A 14,719-nucleotide genomic window follows, 5' to 3' on the forward strand; every position below is an offset into this window, starting at 1 on the left:
GATTTGTTTGCCATGAGGAGGTGGATGAGACTCAGGTTTTTCTGTTATGGTTAGCACTTATATTAGTCTACCTTAGCGAGTTTTAGTCATTATGTGCCCTTAAAAATAGTTTTTCATAATGAGACTTTGTAATGAGGTCTAGCATGCTCCAAATGTAGATGCTCAGTGATGTCCAGGACTGTAGAGTTCTCTTTATACTTCATGTGTAAAACTGTTCTGTGCCAGGCATTGTGCTCTACGCTTTAAATCACAGACTCTGGTTACCCTTCTGCCCAGAGGGATGGGTGATATTATCCCCATTTTACCATAAGGATATGAAGAAGGTGCAGTAGCTTAAGTTGAATCTGTTTTGATGTCTGGAGAAAGCTGATTGTTTATGAAAGAAAGAATAAGCATAAAAGTCAATTCTTCACTCAAGTAAAATAAATGATCTCCAAAATAAATGGAATTAAGTAGTGTTACTCTACGTTGAGATTATTATGGCAGCTCATTTGCAGAGTTATGTCATTGTTTTTCTCTTTACCTCTTCCCTGAAGACAGTGTTCTCTCACTTCCAAGCTTGCTAGTAATTAATGATTTGTACCTTTTGTAAATGCCATATTTTTACCAAGCACAGAGTATAGGTCACAAGATCTATACTTTTGTGTTGTGCAGTTGGAAGCTTTTGGAATAAATATTAGAAAACCTGTCCTTAACTGGCATTTTAAAGGGAAACTGGAAATCTAACCATTAAAATTCTTGATAGAAGAATCCAGAGAAATAAAGAAGAGCTTTAGCAGTTTCTTCAAATTTATTCTGGAGAAATAGGGCATTGGATTTATTTTAATTTGTGTGGTATTTTAAAAATATTTTATTTATTTTTGATAAAGACAGAGTATGAGTAGGGGAGGGGAAAAGAGAGAGGGAGACACAGAATCCAAAGCAGGCTCCAGACTCTGAGCTGTCAAGCCTGACATGGGGCTTGAACTCGTGAACCACAAGATCACAATCTGAGCTGAAGTCAGATGCTCAACTGACTGAGCCACCCAGGCGCCCCTTAATTTGTGTTTTTTGACTTAAACTTGCTGCCACTTTTTCATCATTTGAAATTGCTCAGGAGGCTGGGGGTTTGGTTCTCTTCTTTGGGAATGAATTATCCCAGAGAGGCACGCTCTGCTCTTTCTCTAACCTGTGTAACTGACAAGCTGGGTTTTATTAGTATATAGAGTTTAAGCTTTTTTTTTTTTTTTTTTAATGTTTATTTATTTTGTGAGAGATAGAGCACATAAACGGGGGAGGGGCAGAGAGAGAGAATCCCAAGCAGGCTCTGCACTGCCAGCACTCTGTACAGCCCGATACAGGGCTTGAACCCATGAACCATGAGATCATGACCTGAACTGAAGGTAAGAGCCAGATGCTTAACTTAGTGAGCCACCTAGGCTCCCCGAGTATGAGCTTCTTTGACCTAATAGTTACCTTACAGGGTTGTGGTGATAGCTAAACAAATTAATGCATATTAAGAAAAAAGATAGTTTTAAAAATATTTGGATAATAAGGAGATATTACAGACATGGATTACCCAATTGAAAAGTATTAGAATACCTTAAATTCTTTAGTAATAAAAGCTGTATTTACTGTTAAATAAATCATCTTATGATTTAGAAGTAATGTCACTATCTACTAGTTCAGAATTCTGATGAACAAACAGTATTATTAGATATAAGATCTGACAAATTGAGCTGAATTGTTGCATGTCCCATATTTCTGAAATTAGCTTTTATTCTGATAGTAGGCTTATTTGTGTGGAGAAGGTTGCATAGCTGCCTTTGTACTAGGTCTGGCTATTTCCTATTTATTAATTATGGGTTAAACATTTACTTTTAAAACAGTCTGTTTTCTGTCTTCTGTTTTATTTATTTTTGGCATTGAAAACAATTACTGAGTATCTGGACTTCTTTCTTTCTTTCTTTCTTTCTTTCTTTCTTTCTTTCTTTTTTTGAGAGGCTGTACACTTGAGTTTCTATTTGTTCTCTCTTATTTTTGCATCATTTAAATGATGGGTCACTTCAGCTCTTTCAGTTTCAGCTCACATCCTCATGTCAATTAAATGGTTTGGTTATGAAGGGCAGCCCAACACTGTCTGAGGGATGTTAGCATGCTTTTGTAAGATGCGTATGTCTATCCAAGTGTCTTTCCTTTTTGAGCCTTCGTTATTTTACTGAGAAGCATTAGTAGTCTTCCTTTTCTTACAGATGCAAAAATAAATTTTTCCTTTATAAGCATCATTTTGTTTTCTGAGCACGTTTGAAGCCATTTTGGTGATGGCCTACCAAGGATAATATCAAGGCTGTACTGACTGTTGTGTGGTGGAGGTCTATAATAAGGTGTCGACTGAGGTTTTCCTCCCCCGTCATTTTGCCTCTTCATATCCTAGTTTCTTCTTTACTTTAAAAATGTGGCTAATGGAGGCTTTTTTTTTTTTTTTAAGCTCTACAGACTTTATTTGGTTCACTATTTCTTTGTTCATACATTAGGAATGATACTTGTTGTTTTTGTTAGGTAAAATTCAAGATAATATTTTTATGACCTGTGTATTCATCAGCACAGGCTGCCATCAGAAAGAACCATAGTCTGGTGGCTTCAACAACAGTTTAAACAACAACTTCTTACAGTTGAGGAGATCAGGGTGCTTCCGTTGTCAGGTTCTGATGAGAGCTCTCTTCCTGGCTAACAGATGGCCACCTTTTTACTGTGTCCTCACATGGCAGAGAGAGAGAGAACACACTCTGGTGTCTCTCCCTTTCTTTTAAGGACACTAATCCTGTCATGGGGACTCTACCCTCATGGTCTCATCTAAATCTCATTACCTCCCAAAGACAGAATTGTCTCTAAATATCATCTTATTGAAGGTTTAGCCTTCAACATAGGAATTTGGGGAGGACACAATTCAATCCATAGCAATCCAGGACTGTGACTTCCAAACTGTGCTCTGTGGAGTCCCAGGGGTACCACTGTGTGTACAGAGAGATGGTAGGGAGAGAGCTGATGGAGCTCATAGTTCCCTCTGTTTAAACCAGAACAGTGTTCTACTTGATGTTATAAGGTATCATTTGAGGAGAGAGTTTCATGGGTAGAAAATTGATCTAAGAATGTTTAATCGACTGCAGTGCTTTTTTTTCCCTTTCTCTCATTGCAGATCAGGGGTGCTCTTCTTCCTCACGACCAACCAGTGTTTCAGCAGTATCTCAGCTGTGGAGCTTTTTGTGGTTGAGAAGAAGCTCTTTATGTGAGTAGGTCTCTGTTCCAGGAAGGGGGCTGTCTGGTATCAGGGGGTGTTGGTCAAACTGGTCATATCCTGTATTGGGCTGCAGGGTGGTACCTAGGGATTGCCAATGTTGAGAAAAAGCATCCAGAGACTGAAAAGGCAGTCATGAACCTGCGGGACCTGATACCAAGGGAAAAAGGAGTTCAAGATTAGGGCAGAGGCAGCAAATCCAAATGCTGCAGATAAAGCCAGCAATAAAGGGGCTGAAAAGGAGCTTTTGTTTTTAGCAAATGATAAGTCTTAATGGCCTTTCACAAGAAAAGTTAGAGGGGCTTGGTAGAGAGAAAGTAGTGGATTGAGCCAGTAAATATAAGGTAAGGAGGTAAAGTTGACAAAGAATGTGAACCCAGCTTAGCCCTCAATGGGAGGGGGACTAGAAGAAGGCAAAGGGCAGCCTTAAAAGAAGGTATGGGCTGTTTTGTTTCTTGTGTTTTTTAAAGTTGGAAGAAATTTGCCCATATTTACATGCTGAGGAAAGGAATCCTTCCAGAGGGAAAGAATAAAGATGTTGGTGGAGGAGTTTGGAATTATAGGAGGAAGATGTCAGGAAGAGGAAGGGATCTAGAAGTAGAGAGGAAAGAAAACAGGATTTCATAGCTGACAGGGATGTATGGTTGGAGGATATGATCATTGAAGGAAGAAGTGCCGTTTTCTATTTTATCATGAGTTTGGAAGAAGTGACCCAAGACTGCATTAGGAAGTTCAGAGGATAGCAGTGTCACCTTCTTCATAATCAAAATTGGGGAGAAAGTAAAGCTGATACCACAGCTGAGCTCCAGTGCTGGGAGAGAGGGAAGAGACAGATCTGCTCACTGGGAGCAGGTGCTCAGGGAGCAGAATGGGCGGCACTCGGAGGGAGTTCTATAATGAGAAGAAGGGTGTTGCACAGACCTGAATGGAGGTGACATCCCAGGAGAGGCCCCCACCCAAGATGGTGCCTGATGCTGACAAGGATGGAGGCCGGGTGTTCACCTCCAGGATGTGAGAAGCTGTAGTTGTTAGACCCCTGGTGGCAGCAGAAGTCTGTACAGTGAGCAATCTAATCTGTTCTCTGCCTTCCTAAACTAATGTAGGATGAGTTTTTCTTTTTCAGACATGAATATATCAGTGGATACTACAGAGTGTCATCTTATTTCTTTGGAAAACTGGTATCTGATTTACTACCCATGAGGATATTACCAAGTATTATATTTACTTGTATAATATACTTCTTGTTAGGTAAGCAACATGACAAAAGGTATGTGTCTTTAGTCTTGGATATGAGGGCGGGCCAATTTGTTTATACCAGCATGTTTTTGGTTCTCAAACTCTAAGCCACGCCAGTGAGATAAGGAGACATCTATCCATTGTGCACACTCTCAATAACTTCCCTGAGGACATTTTTTCAAGACTTGTCCCCAACTAACTTTAAAAACTTTTTATAAAACTGTATTTTACTGTAAGATGCTATGTATCATTTACAAACATGGAAAGAATTCACAAGATTGTTTGACACTGTGCTGGAGGAGCTGGAATATTTAGTACCATTTATATTTTTGTGTGTGTGCATGTGTTTGTGTGTGAAGATAGTGAAAGATGTGACTTTTGGGGCTTCTTAGTTTAATACAAATACTTGTTTGATAGGTGTGGTTATTAGATTCATCTGTGCATTGTGTTTAGGCTTTACCCCAGGCTCACTGCATCAGAATTTCCATATATTTTACTGATACACATAAACACATACACATCAGAAATATATATTTTAATTAAAATATATATATTTTTATATAAATATATATTTATATTTTAATATAATATAAATATATATTTATATTTATATAAATAAATAATTTTTTATTTATAATATTTAATATTATTAAATATTATATATTTATATTATTATATAATTATATATTTTAATTATATATAATATATATAATTATATAATATATAATTATAAATATTATATATTTATGTAATATTAAATATTAAAATAAATATTATAATATTTATATATTAAATAAATAATAAAATAAATTTATTTTATATATATATAAATATATATATATATATATTTATATATATATATATATATATATAACTAAAGCACTAAGAAGATTCACTGATTGAATTAAACTTCCATTTTACAAATAAGAGGTGTGTCAAATATTTCGGCATAGAACCTAGATCCTCAGGCTCCTTCCAAAATCTTCAGATTATATGACCCATAATATTAGTCCATTATGATTTGTAAAGTAGTCTTATGAAATTTATTTAGCCCCACCCTCAATCCCAGAGTTATATGGTGATTTGTCTTGGGAGACTTGGCTTGTGGAGACATTACCCCAGATAGTGAAACCACTGGAAGGTCACATAATCTTCATCTTCCCAGTTTCTTCACACAACGCAGTTATAGCCAGTAGTCATGTGGTGATGTCTGGGTAGAACGAATGTGCTCTTGACAAGTTTCCTTCTTAGAAGAAATGGCTGTAGAATTGTGACCACTTGTGTTGCCTACAACTGTCCATCTCAGGCACTCAGAAATTGTTAATAATTACACATAAAGGAGCATAGATGCTACATAGAAATGTGCTTATACAGTAAGTATAAAAAGAAAGTGTATGATAACTTTATACAGTAGGATGGGGTGGTCGGATAGAGGATGAATTTTCTTCATTCTGATATTTGTTTCTCAAAATATTATAGTGCCATTTGCACAGAGCGATCTCAAATACACTGTTACCTATTGGATTCAACCCCCTCTTTTCTTCCCAACCAAGGATTGAAACCAGTTGTGGAGGCTTTCTTCATCATGATGTTTACCCTTATGATGGTGGCTTATTCAGCCAGTTCTATGGCACTGGCCATAGCAGCAGGCCAGAGTGTGGTGTCCATAGCAACACTTCTCATGACCATCTCCTTTGTGTTTATGATGGTGAGTAGAAACTGTGCTTCGCTAAGAATAAATTATTTCCCCTTATTCTTTCCTGCAAATTTATCTGTTACCTGAAACCAGCTTGGAGGATTCTGTAAATTAGATTCTCTGCTTTAAGGAGGCCATGTATTGAAGGATAGCTTATATTAGAGAATGTACAGCTTTTTCTTGACATTCCCTAGCCTTTTTGGCTACTATTCTAATATTATTGCTATAAATTTAGTTAGCATTTTGTTGCAAATGAGTTTTTAAAAGATTCTTCTTGGTGGCATATAGTGAAACCTTGATAAACTGGAACTTCAAAAACCAAACTAGACTTTAAACAAAAGACTAAGATGCAGAAGGGCACTATATCATAATAAAGGGGACAATCCAACAAGAAGATCTAACAATTGTAAATATTTATGCCCCCAACATGAAAGTACCCAAAAATATATAACTATTAATGAGACATAAAGGAACCCATTGATAATAATACAATAATAGTAGGGGACTTTAACACCTCACTTACAGCAATGGACAGATCATCCAAGCAGAAAATCAACAAGGAAACAATGGCTTTGAATGACACACTGGACCAGATAGACTTAACAGATATATTCAGAACATTCCATCTTAGAGCAGCAGAATGCACTTTCTTTTCAAGTGCCCATGGGCCATTCTCCAGAATAGATCACAAATGGGTCAACAAATAAAAAAGATTGAGATCATACCATGGATATTTTCATATAACAACCCTATGAAACTTGAAAATCAGCTACAAGAAAAAATTTGGAAAGACCACAAATACATGGAAGTTAAATAACATGCTACTAAACAATGAATGGGTCAACCAATAAATCAAAGAACAAGTTAAAAAAAATACATGGAAACAAATGAAAATGAAAACACAATGGTCCAAAACCTTTGGGATGAAGCAAAAGTAATTCTAAGAGGAAAGTATATTACCTCAAGAAGCAAGAAAAATCTCAAATAAACTACCTAACTTTATACTAAAGGAGCTAGAAGAACAACAAATGAAGCCTAAAGCCAGCAGAGGAGAGAAATAATAAAGATTAGAGCAGAAATAAATGATACAGAAGCTAAAAAGAAAGAAAAGAAAGAAAGAAAGAAAGAAAGAAAGAAAGAAAGAAAGAAAAAGAAAGAACCATACAGCAGATAAATGAAACCAGGGGCTGAATCTTTCAAAGAATAAAATTGATAAACATCTAGCCAGACTTATCAAAAAGAAAAGAGAAAGGGCCCAAATAAATAAAATTAAAAAAGAGTGGAGAGGTCACAACCAACACCACAGAAATAACAATTATAAGAGAACATTATGAAAAACTATATACTAACAAATTGGACAACCTGGAAGAAATGGATAAATTCCTAGAAACATATACACTACCAAAACTTAAACAGGAAGAAATAGAAGACTTGAACAGATCAATAACCAGCAAAGAAATTAAATCAGTTATAAAAAGTCTCCCAACAAACAAAAGTCCAGGACCAGATAGTTTCCTAGGAGAAATCTACCAAACACTTAAAGAAGAGTTAATATCTATTCTTCTTAAACTATTCTAAAAAATAGAAAAGGAAAGAAACCTTCTAAATTCATTCCAAGAGACTAGCATTACCCTGATTCCAAAACCAAAGACTCCACTAAAAAAGACAACTATAGGCCAATATCCCTGATGAACATGGATGCAAAAATTCTCAATAAAATACTAGCAAACTGAATCCAACAGTGCATTAAAAGAATCATTCACCACAATCAAGTGGGATTTATTCCTAGGTTGCAAGGGTGGCTCAGTATTTGCAATCAATCAATATGATACACCACATTAATAAAAGAATGGATAAAAACCATATCCTTTCAATTGGTGCAGAAAAAGCATTTGACAAAGTACTACATCCATTCATGATAAAAATTCTCAACAAAGTAGGGTTGGAGAGAATATACCTCAATATAATAAAGGCCACATAAACCCCACATCCTCAATGGGGGAAACAGAGGTTTTCCTCTAAGGTCAGAAATAAGACAGTGATGTCCACTCTCACCACTTTTTTTTCAACATAGTACTGGAAGTCCCAGCCACAGCAATCAGACAACAAAAAGAAATAAAAGTCATCCAAATTGATAAGGAAGAAGTAAAAGTGTCACTATTTGCAGATGACATGATACTCTATATAGGAAGTTTGAAAGACTCCAAAAAATTTTACTAGAACTGATACATGAATTCAGTAAAGTTACAGGATACAAAATCATCATACAGAAATCTGTTGCATTTCTATACACCAATAATGAAGCAGCAGGAAGAGAAATCAAGCAACCAATCCCATTTAAAATTGCACCAAAAACCATGAGATATGTAGGAATAAACCTAACCAAAAAGGTAAAAACATCTGTACTCTGAAAACTATAGAACGCTGATGAAAGAAATTGAAGAGGACACAAAGAAATGGAAAAACATCCCATGCTCATCGATTTGAAGAACACATATTGTTAAACTGTCTATACTACCCAAAGCAATCTACACATTTAATGCAATCCCCATCAAAATGCCACCAATATTTTTCACAGAGCTAAAACTAACAATCTTAAAATGTGTGTGGGACCACAAAAGACCCCGAATAGCCAAAGCAATCTTGAAAAAAGCAAAGCAAAGCTGGAGGCATCACAATTCTGGGCTTCAAGTTATAATACAAAACAGTAGTGATCAAGACAACATAGTACTGGCACAAAAACAGACACAAAGGTCAATGGAAAAGAATAGAAAATCCAGAAATGAACCCACAAGTATATGGCCAATTAATCTTTGGCAAAGCAGGAAAGAATATCCAATGGAAAAAAGACCGTCTCTTCAACAAATGGTGCTGGGAAAACTGGACAGCTACATGCAAAAGAATGGACAATTTTCGTACACCATACACAAAAACAAATTCAAAATGAATTTTCCTTTTCATTTTTTGAAGAATGTCTAAATGGCTGTCAGAATGGCTAAAATTAACAACAAAAGAAACAACATTTATTGGTAGAGATGTGGAGAAAGGGGACCCCTCTTAGATTGTTGGTGGGAATGCAAACTGGTGCAGCCACTTGGAAAACAGTATGGAGGTTCTCAGAAAGTTAAGAATGGAACTACTCTATGATCCAATAATTGTACTCCTAGGTATTTACCCAAAGGATATAAAAATACAGATTTGAAGGGATACATGCACCTCTGTGTTTATAGCCACATTATCAACAATAGCCAAATTATGGAAAGATCCCAAATGTCTATCAACTGATGAATAGATAAAGAGGAGGTGGTATATATACACAATGGAATATTACTCAGTCATAAAAAAGAATAAAATCTTGCCATTTTTAATGACATGGATGGAGCTAGAGAGCATTAAGTGAAAGAAGTTAGAGAAAGACAAATACCATATTATTTCACTTATATGTGGAATTTAAGAAACAGAATGAACAAGGAAAGGGAAACGAAAGAGAGAGAGGCAATCTAAGAAACAGACTCTTAACCATAGAAAATGTGATGGTTACCAGAGGGAAGGTGGGTGGGCAGATGGGTTAAATAGGCGATGGCAATTATGGAGTGTACTTGTTGTGATGAAGACCAGGTATATGCAAGTGTTGCATCACTAAATTGCATACCTGAAACTAATATTACAGTGTATGTTAGTTAATTAGTTAGAATTTAAATATAAACTTTAAAAAAAACAGAAAAATTTTGATTTTAAGATTCCCTATATAAACAGCAGTCAATTGCCCAACTTCTATGCTAGTGTTAGAGAACTGCTGACTGGTTTAAGCAATAACTTAATGGTTTGGATGTATCTACTCCTTTCCAAGGGAATAGCTAAGTTCCATGAGAAACAAAATGGTCTGCAGTGTGGGTAGTCTGTCTTGGGTCCCTCCTGTATTTTGAAAAGGAGTGTCTAAAAATACTGAAGCATTCCAGAACCCACACAGTACTGTGTCTCTGCCTTTCTGCGTTCCTGACATTCTCTTATATGAATATATTTCTACTTACCTTTTTTTTTTTTAAGTAGTTACTGAATCCTAATCTTACATGTCCCTTAATTTTACATGCACATAGATGAATCAGTACATGAATCAACTAGTTACCACATTGCCCCCTACAACATGAAGTAAACAGGAATGCTTAGTCTATTAATATACATGTTCTTTCTGCTAGAATAGGAATAGATGTCTTTAAAAGGAAAATAATCAGCACAAACTTTGACAAACTTTGTGAGTTTGAAATCTAAACATTATTGAGAAATTGATAAACCTTGCATGTATTTTCTGTATTATCCAATAAATAACATGTCATCAATACATAAAAATGTCTTGTTTTATATTAGATGCTTCGTCTTATTATTTAAATGTTCGTATATAGAACTTTTAAAACCAGTCATAAAACCATGTTACTCAGAGACGCCGTGTGTCATATATTAAGCACCTGGTTAGGTGGAGTTCAAAAATATGTAGTCCCTCAGCGACGTCAGGTTATGTCTATCCCAGCATTCCTAGGGCCAGTTAGAAATTTTATATGAACCTCTTCTCATGTAGCCATCTGTTGCTGGAGTAATCCTTCCTGGGATCTTCATTGTCATACTGTTTTATGGTAGCTTTAAATTTTTTTTTTTTAATGTTTGTTTATTTTTGAGAGAGAGAGACAGAGCATGAGCAGGGGCGGGGCAGAGAGGGAGGGAGACACAGAATCTAGAGCAGGCTGTCAGCATAGAGCCCAATGCAGGGCTTGAACTCATGAACCATGAGATCATGAGCTGAGCTGAAATTGGATGCTTAACTGACTGAGCCACCCCGTCACCTGGTTTTTGGTAGCTTTAAATGAAGGTATTCACCATATTTTATGCTTCACTTCACCACATTGTGCTATATACCAGTTCCAGGCTGTAGGTTAAGTATGCATCCTGACCCCCAAATTATTTTTATAGTCATGCAGAGATAGAATGCAAACGTTTTTAAATAACAAATCATACTGTGTTTTGAAAATAGAGGAATGAGATGTTCAGTATATGATCTGGTGTATGTATTGGTGGGAACATATAGTGTCTGTATCGTGAGAACAGTCAGTACTTCTTGACCTTTCATTGTGTGCAGTTACAGAAAGTAAAAGCCTTGAAATTTAAGGGTCTTCCAATTAAATGGCACATATATTATATATTGTCATTCCCTGAGAACCATAAACAGCCTCAGTGATAGAGAGGCATACTCATGAAAAGAGGAATGGAAGGAATGTCCAGAGTTGGTCTTAACAGAAATGTTTATAAAGGTTGTAGGGCACTTAAAGGAGATATTCTCTGTAATTCTTCATGAAATCCCCTTACCAGGTCTAATTCTTGGTATTTTCTTTTTGTAGATATTTTCAGGGCTGTTGGTAAATCTCACAACCATCCAGCCTTGGCTATCATGGCTTCAGTACTTCAGCATTCCTCGATATGGCTTTGCGGTGAGTTTTCCTCATCTGTTTCTGTGATCCTAGCACAGGATTAATTCTAGGATTAGAATTCCCAAGCTAGGGACAACCAGAATAAAGCCTAACAACCTTGTCTCCCACTGTGAACTGTGAAGGTCTCCAGGGGTTTCTTTTTTAGGAGCAATGAAGGAGAGTTTTCTATTAAGCCTTAGATCACCTTGATAATCACCTGAGGTTTCCCCAGTTACCCAGTTGTCTGAAGGAGGTGAAGGGTGGGGAGATAACTCCTCATGAGGGAGAAAGATTGACTAATTGATATAAAGAAATATAGTTGTGTTTCAGTTCACTATGAAAATAGAGGATGGGGGGCCTAGAATACGTATTTTATATTGAATTCAGAAAAAAACAAACAAAAAAAACCCCCCAAAAAACAAAGAGCATATAATACAGCCACTATCTTGGTTTTAGAAAGCTAATCAACTCCAAAGAAAACTGTCTTAATATAGTATAATTGGGTTCCTAACTCCCAAGAATTAGCACTGGTTTTGATGAAAATAAACAAGAATAACACAAAAGATTCTCACCATAAATAAACGATAGTCACTGAGTACTGCTATATGATTTTAAGTACACTGTGGGATTATAAAATTGGGGAGAGAAGAAGGAAGGAGCCAGAGGTCTCCCCTCTTTGCCAACTACTTTACTTCCCTTTGTTTTGGAAGCTAAAATCTCAACCTTAGACTACTCAGTTGCCAAGGAAAAGAATTTTAGTTGCTCTGGTGTGGCAGAGACTGTGAACGTGAAGCTTGGTTTGTTTGTAGAAATAGCAATAAAGATTAAACTAGGAGGACATGATAATTCTTTGAAGTTTTTTGAAATTTAAAACTGTTTACCTTGCCCCATCCCCCTTGTGTTATAGGCTTTGCAGCATAATGAATTTTTGGGACAAAACTTCTGCCCAGGACTCAATGTAACAACAAATAATACCTGTAGTTATGCGACGTAAGTTGGTATTCAGTGTCGTAGTGGATTTGTTTACTATTGTGGTGTATGTAGAAAGCCCACTGGGCCGCTTGGCTGGTGTAGGTCCTTTCACTGACTTCTCTGGGTTGTACACCAGTGCCCATCTCCTTGGCACTTGCTTCAGTGAAAATTGTACTTCAGATGGAGAAATGTTTCTGATACGTTGTTCATTGGGGGCCTTTAAAAAAGATTCATTGGCTGTTTTGATTGTGAGTTTTAGTTTTGACTTTCTGAACACTTGAGTTTGAAATGAGCTGCTTTGATATTTTACCAAAGCTTTGGAATATTGGAATTGTATGGAGTGTGTGAAGTGTATGGATCCATAAACTTATGGCTTCCTGTAAGCCCAACCCAAGGCCAGGAGCAAGAGCTAAGAGGGCAGCAGAGGGGAGGATCGTTGTCCTGCCGCGCTGTGGGCACTTGCCTCTTCCTCCTGCATTTACTAGGAGACATTATGAAATCGAGGTCTACAGGACTATCTTTTTTTTCTTTTAAACTGACCCAGAACATCCTTTTTGAGGGATGTATCCTCCAAAGGAGGAAACACCTTTCAGTAAACTGAGAAAGAAGTCCCATTTTTTTGCATAATGTCAAACAGAAATGCAGATTTTGATAAAATCAGAGGATGTTGTTTTAACAATTGAATAACCCTTTTCTTGTCGATGATTGTTGTTAATGGTTTGATTTTGCTACATCGATCAATGAAAGAAAAGAGAATGCTGGTATCCAGAATCTCATGAACTATTCTCAAGTAGAATAGAAATAATTCTTAGTAATAGGGCAAATTGTTATTTTGAAGTATTTCTGAAAAACCTGTATGAAGAGAAGTTTTCTATATTCTGCCCACTCTCTTCTGTCTTGGTATAACATTTTTGGAGGAGCTGCACACACATGGCGTACCAGGTAGTCAGTATGGCTGCACCAGGTAGTTTTAGGACCAGGCGCTTTTCTAAACTGTGGCAGAGCCGCTCCATCCTGCTCTAGCTCAGCCCCCACCGAGGCTTACACCTGATTAGGTGGGCCTGCTGCTGAGTGTCTGCAGTGCTCATTCCAGCCCTGCTGCGAGAGCAGCGGGGGCAGGAAGCCCTCGCTCACCTCTTTTCCTAGCTTTAGAATTCTTAGCGTGTGTTTCTTTGTACATCTGGTTGGTGGGTAGTGAGCTCTATAAAGAGCTTTGATCAACTTGGTAGGGGCCTTAGATGTCATCTGTTAAAACTGAGGTTTTCCCTGTCAGGAGTGAGAGCAGCATCAGAGATCTGAAAACAAATGAATTTGCAGAGATTAGCGACTGAATTCAAAGTGTGAATCGGTGGACTTGGCCAAGTTCCTTAAACCTTAGTCTCTTCATCTTTTTAAATGGGTATAATATTTATTTCACTGGGTTGTTTCAGGGATTAACTAAACTGTTACATATGGACTGCTTAGCATAGTATCCAGCAGAATTGTAAGCCCTCATTGTTACCCATTATATATAAAGGCATAGTTCTTTAAGACTTGGAACCTATGGGAACTGTGAATACATTGAGAGTAAAACTTGACAGATAACTAAGGGTAAAGTTATATTCTTTTTCTGTTGAATTTCAGATGTACTGGCGAAGAATTTTTGGTAAACCAGGGCATCGATATCTCCCCTTGGGGCCTGTGGAAGAATCACGTAGCCTTGGCATGCATGATTGTTATTTTCCTTATAATTGCCTACCTAAAATTGTTATTTCTTAAAAAATTTTCTTAAATTCTTCTTGAATCTACATGATTTATGTGCACATTAAATAGGGAGTGTCTTGATTTATTTTAAGCATTCAATGAAGTGTTTTTGTCGTCTCTTCATTTGGCATCATACTGTTCAGCAAGAATTATTTTTCTAGAAACCGCAGCGAACTGATTTATACATGAAAGAACTCAAGTCATAAACTAGTGATATTATGGACTGTGTATTAGTTCATCTGGTCATACAGTAACCATGGGGAAGACATCTAGTTTATCAACCTAAAACAGAATTGAATGCTGGGAACTTGTGACAAGTTATCAATATTTCTGGTATTAGTT

The 14,719-nt window shown here is 36.7% G+C and overlaps 1 protein-coding gene across 7 annotated transcripts in view; it reads left to right on the top strand.

Annotated features, from left to right (window-relative positions):
- Positions 1–14,476, top strand: part of ABCG2 (ATP binding cassette subfamily G member 2 (Junior blood group)) — a 131,335-nt gene extending 116,859 nt beyond the window's left edge. For 6 of the 7 annotated variants that reach the window (XM_058721941.1, XM_058721946.1, XM_058721943.1 and 3 more), the window contains 6 exons: positions 3,176–3,265; positions 4,398–4,522; positions 6,064–6,218; positions 11,594–11,683; positions 12,570–12,652; positions 14,258–14,476. In XM_058721941.1, the coding sequence (XP_058577924.1) occupies positions 3,176–3,265; positions 4,398–4,522; positions 6,064–6,218; positions 11,594–11,683; positions 12,570–12,652; positions 14,258–14,405 (691 nt within the window). In that variant the 3' untranslated portion in view covers positions 14,406–14,476. Of the gene's footprint in view, positions 1–3,175; positions 3,266–4,397; positions 5,056–6,063; positions 6,219–11,593; positions 11,684–12,569; positions 12,653–14,257 lie in introns of those variants that run through there. The other variant, XM_058721948.1, reaches the window with a different exon arrangement.
- The last annotated feature ends 243 nt before the right edge of the window (positions 14,477–14,719 follow it).

Source organism: Neofelis nebulosa, chromosome 3 (assembly GCF_028018385.1).
Source record: "Neofelis nebulosa isolate mNeoNeb1 chromosome 3, mNeoNeb1.pri, whole genome shotgun sequence".
NCBI lineage: Eukaryota > Metazoa > Chordata > Mammalia > Carnivora > Felidae > Neofelis > Neofelis nebulosa.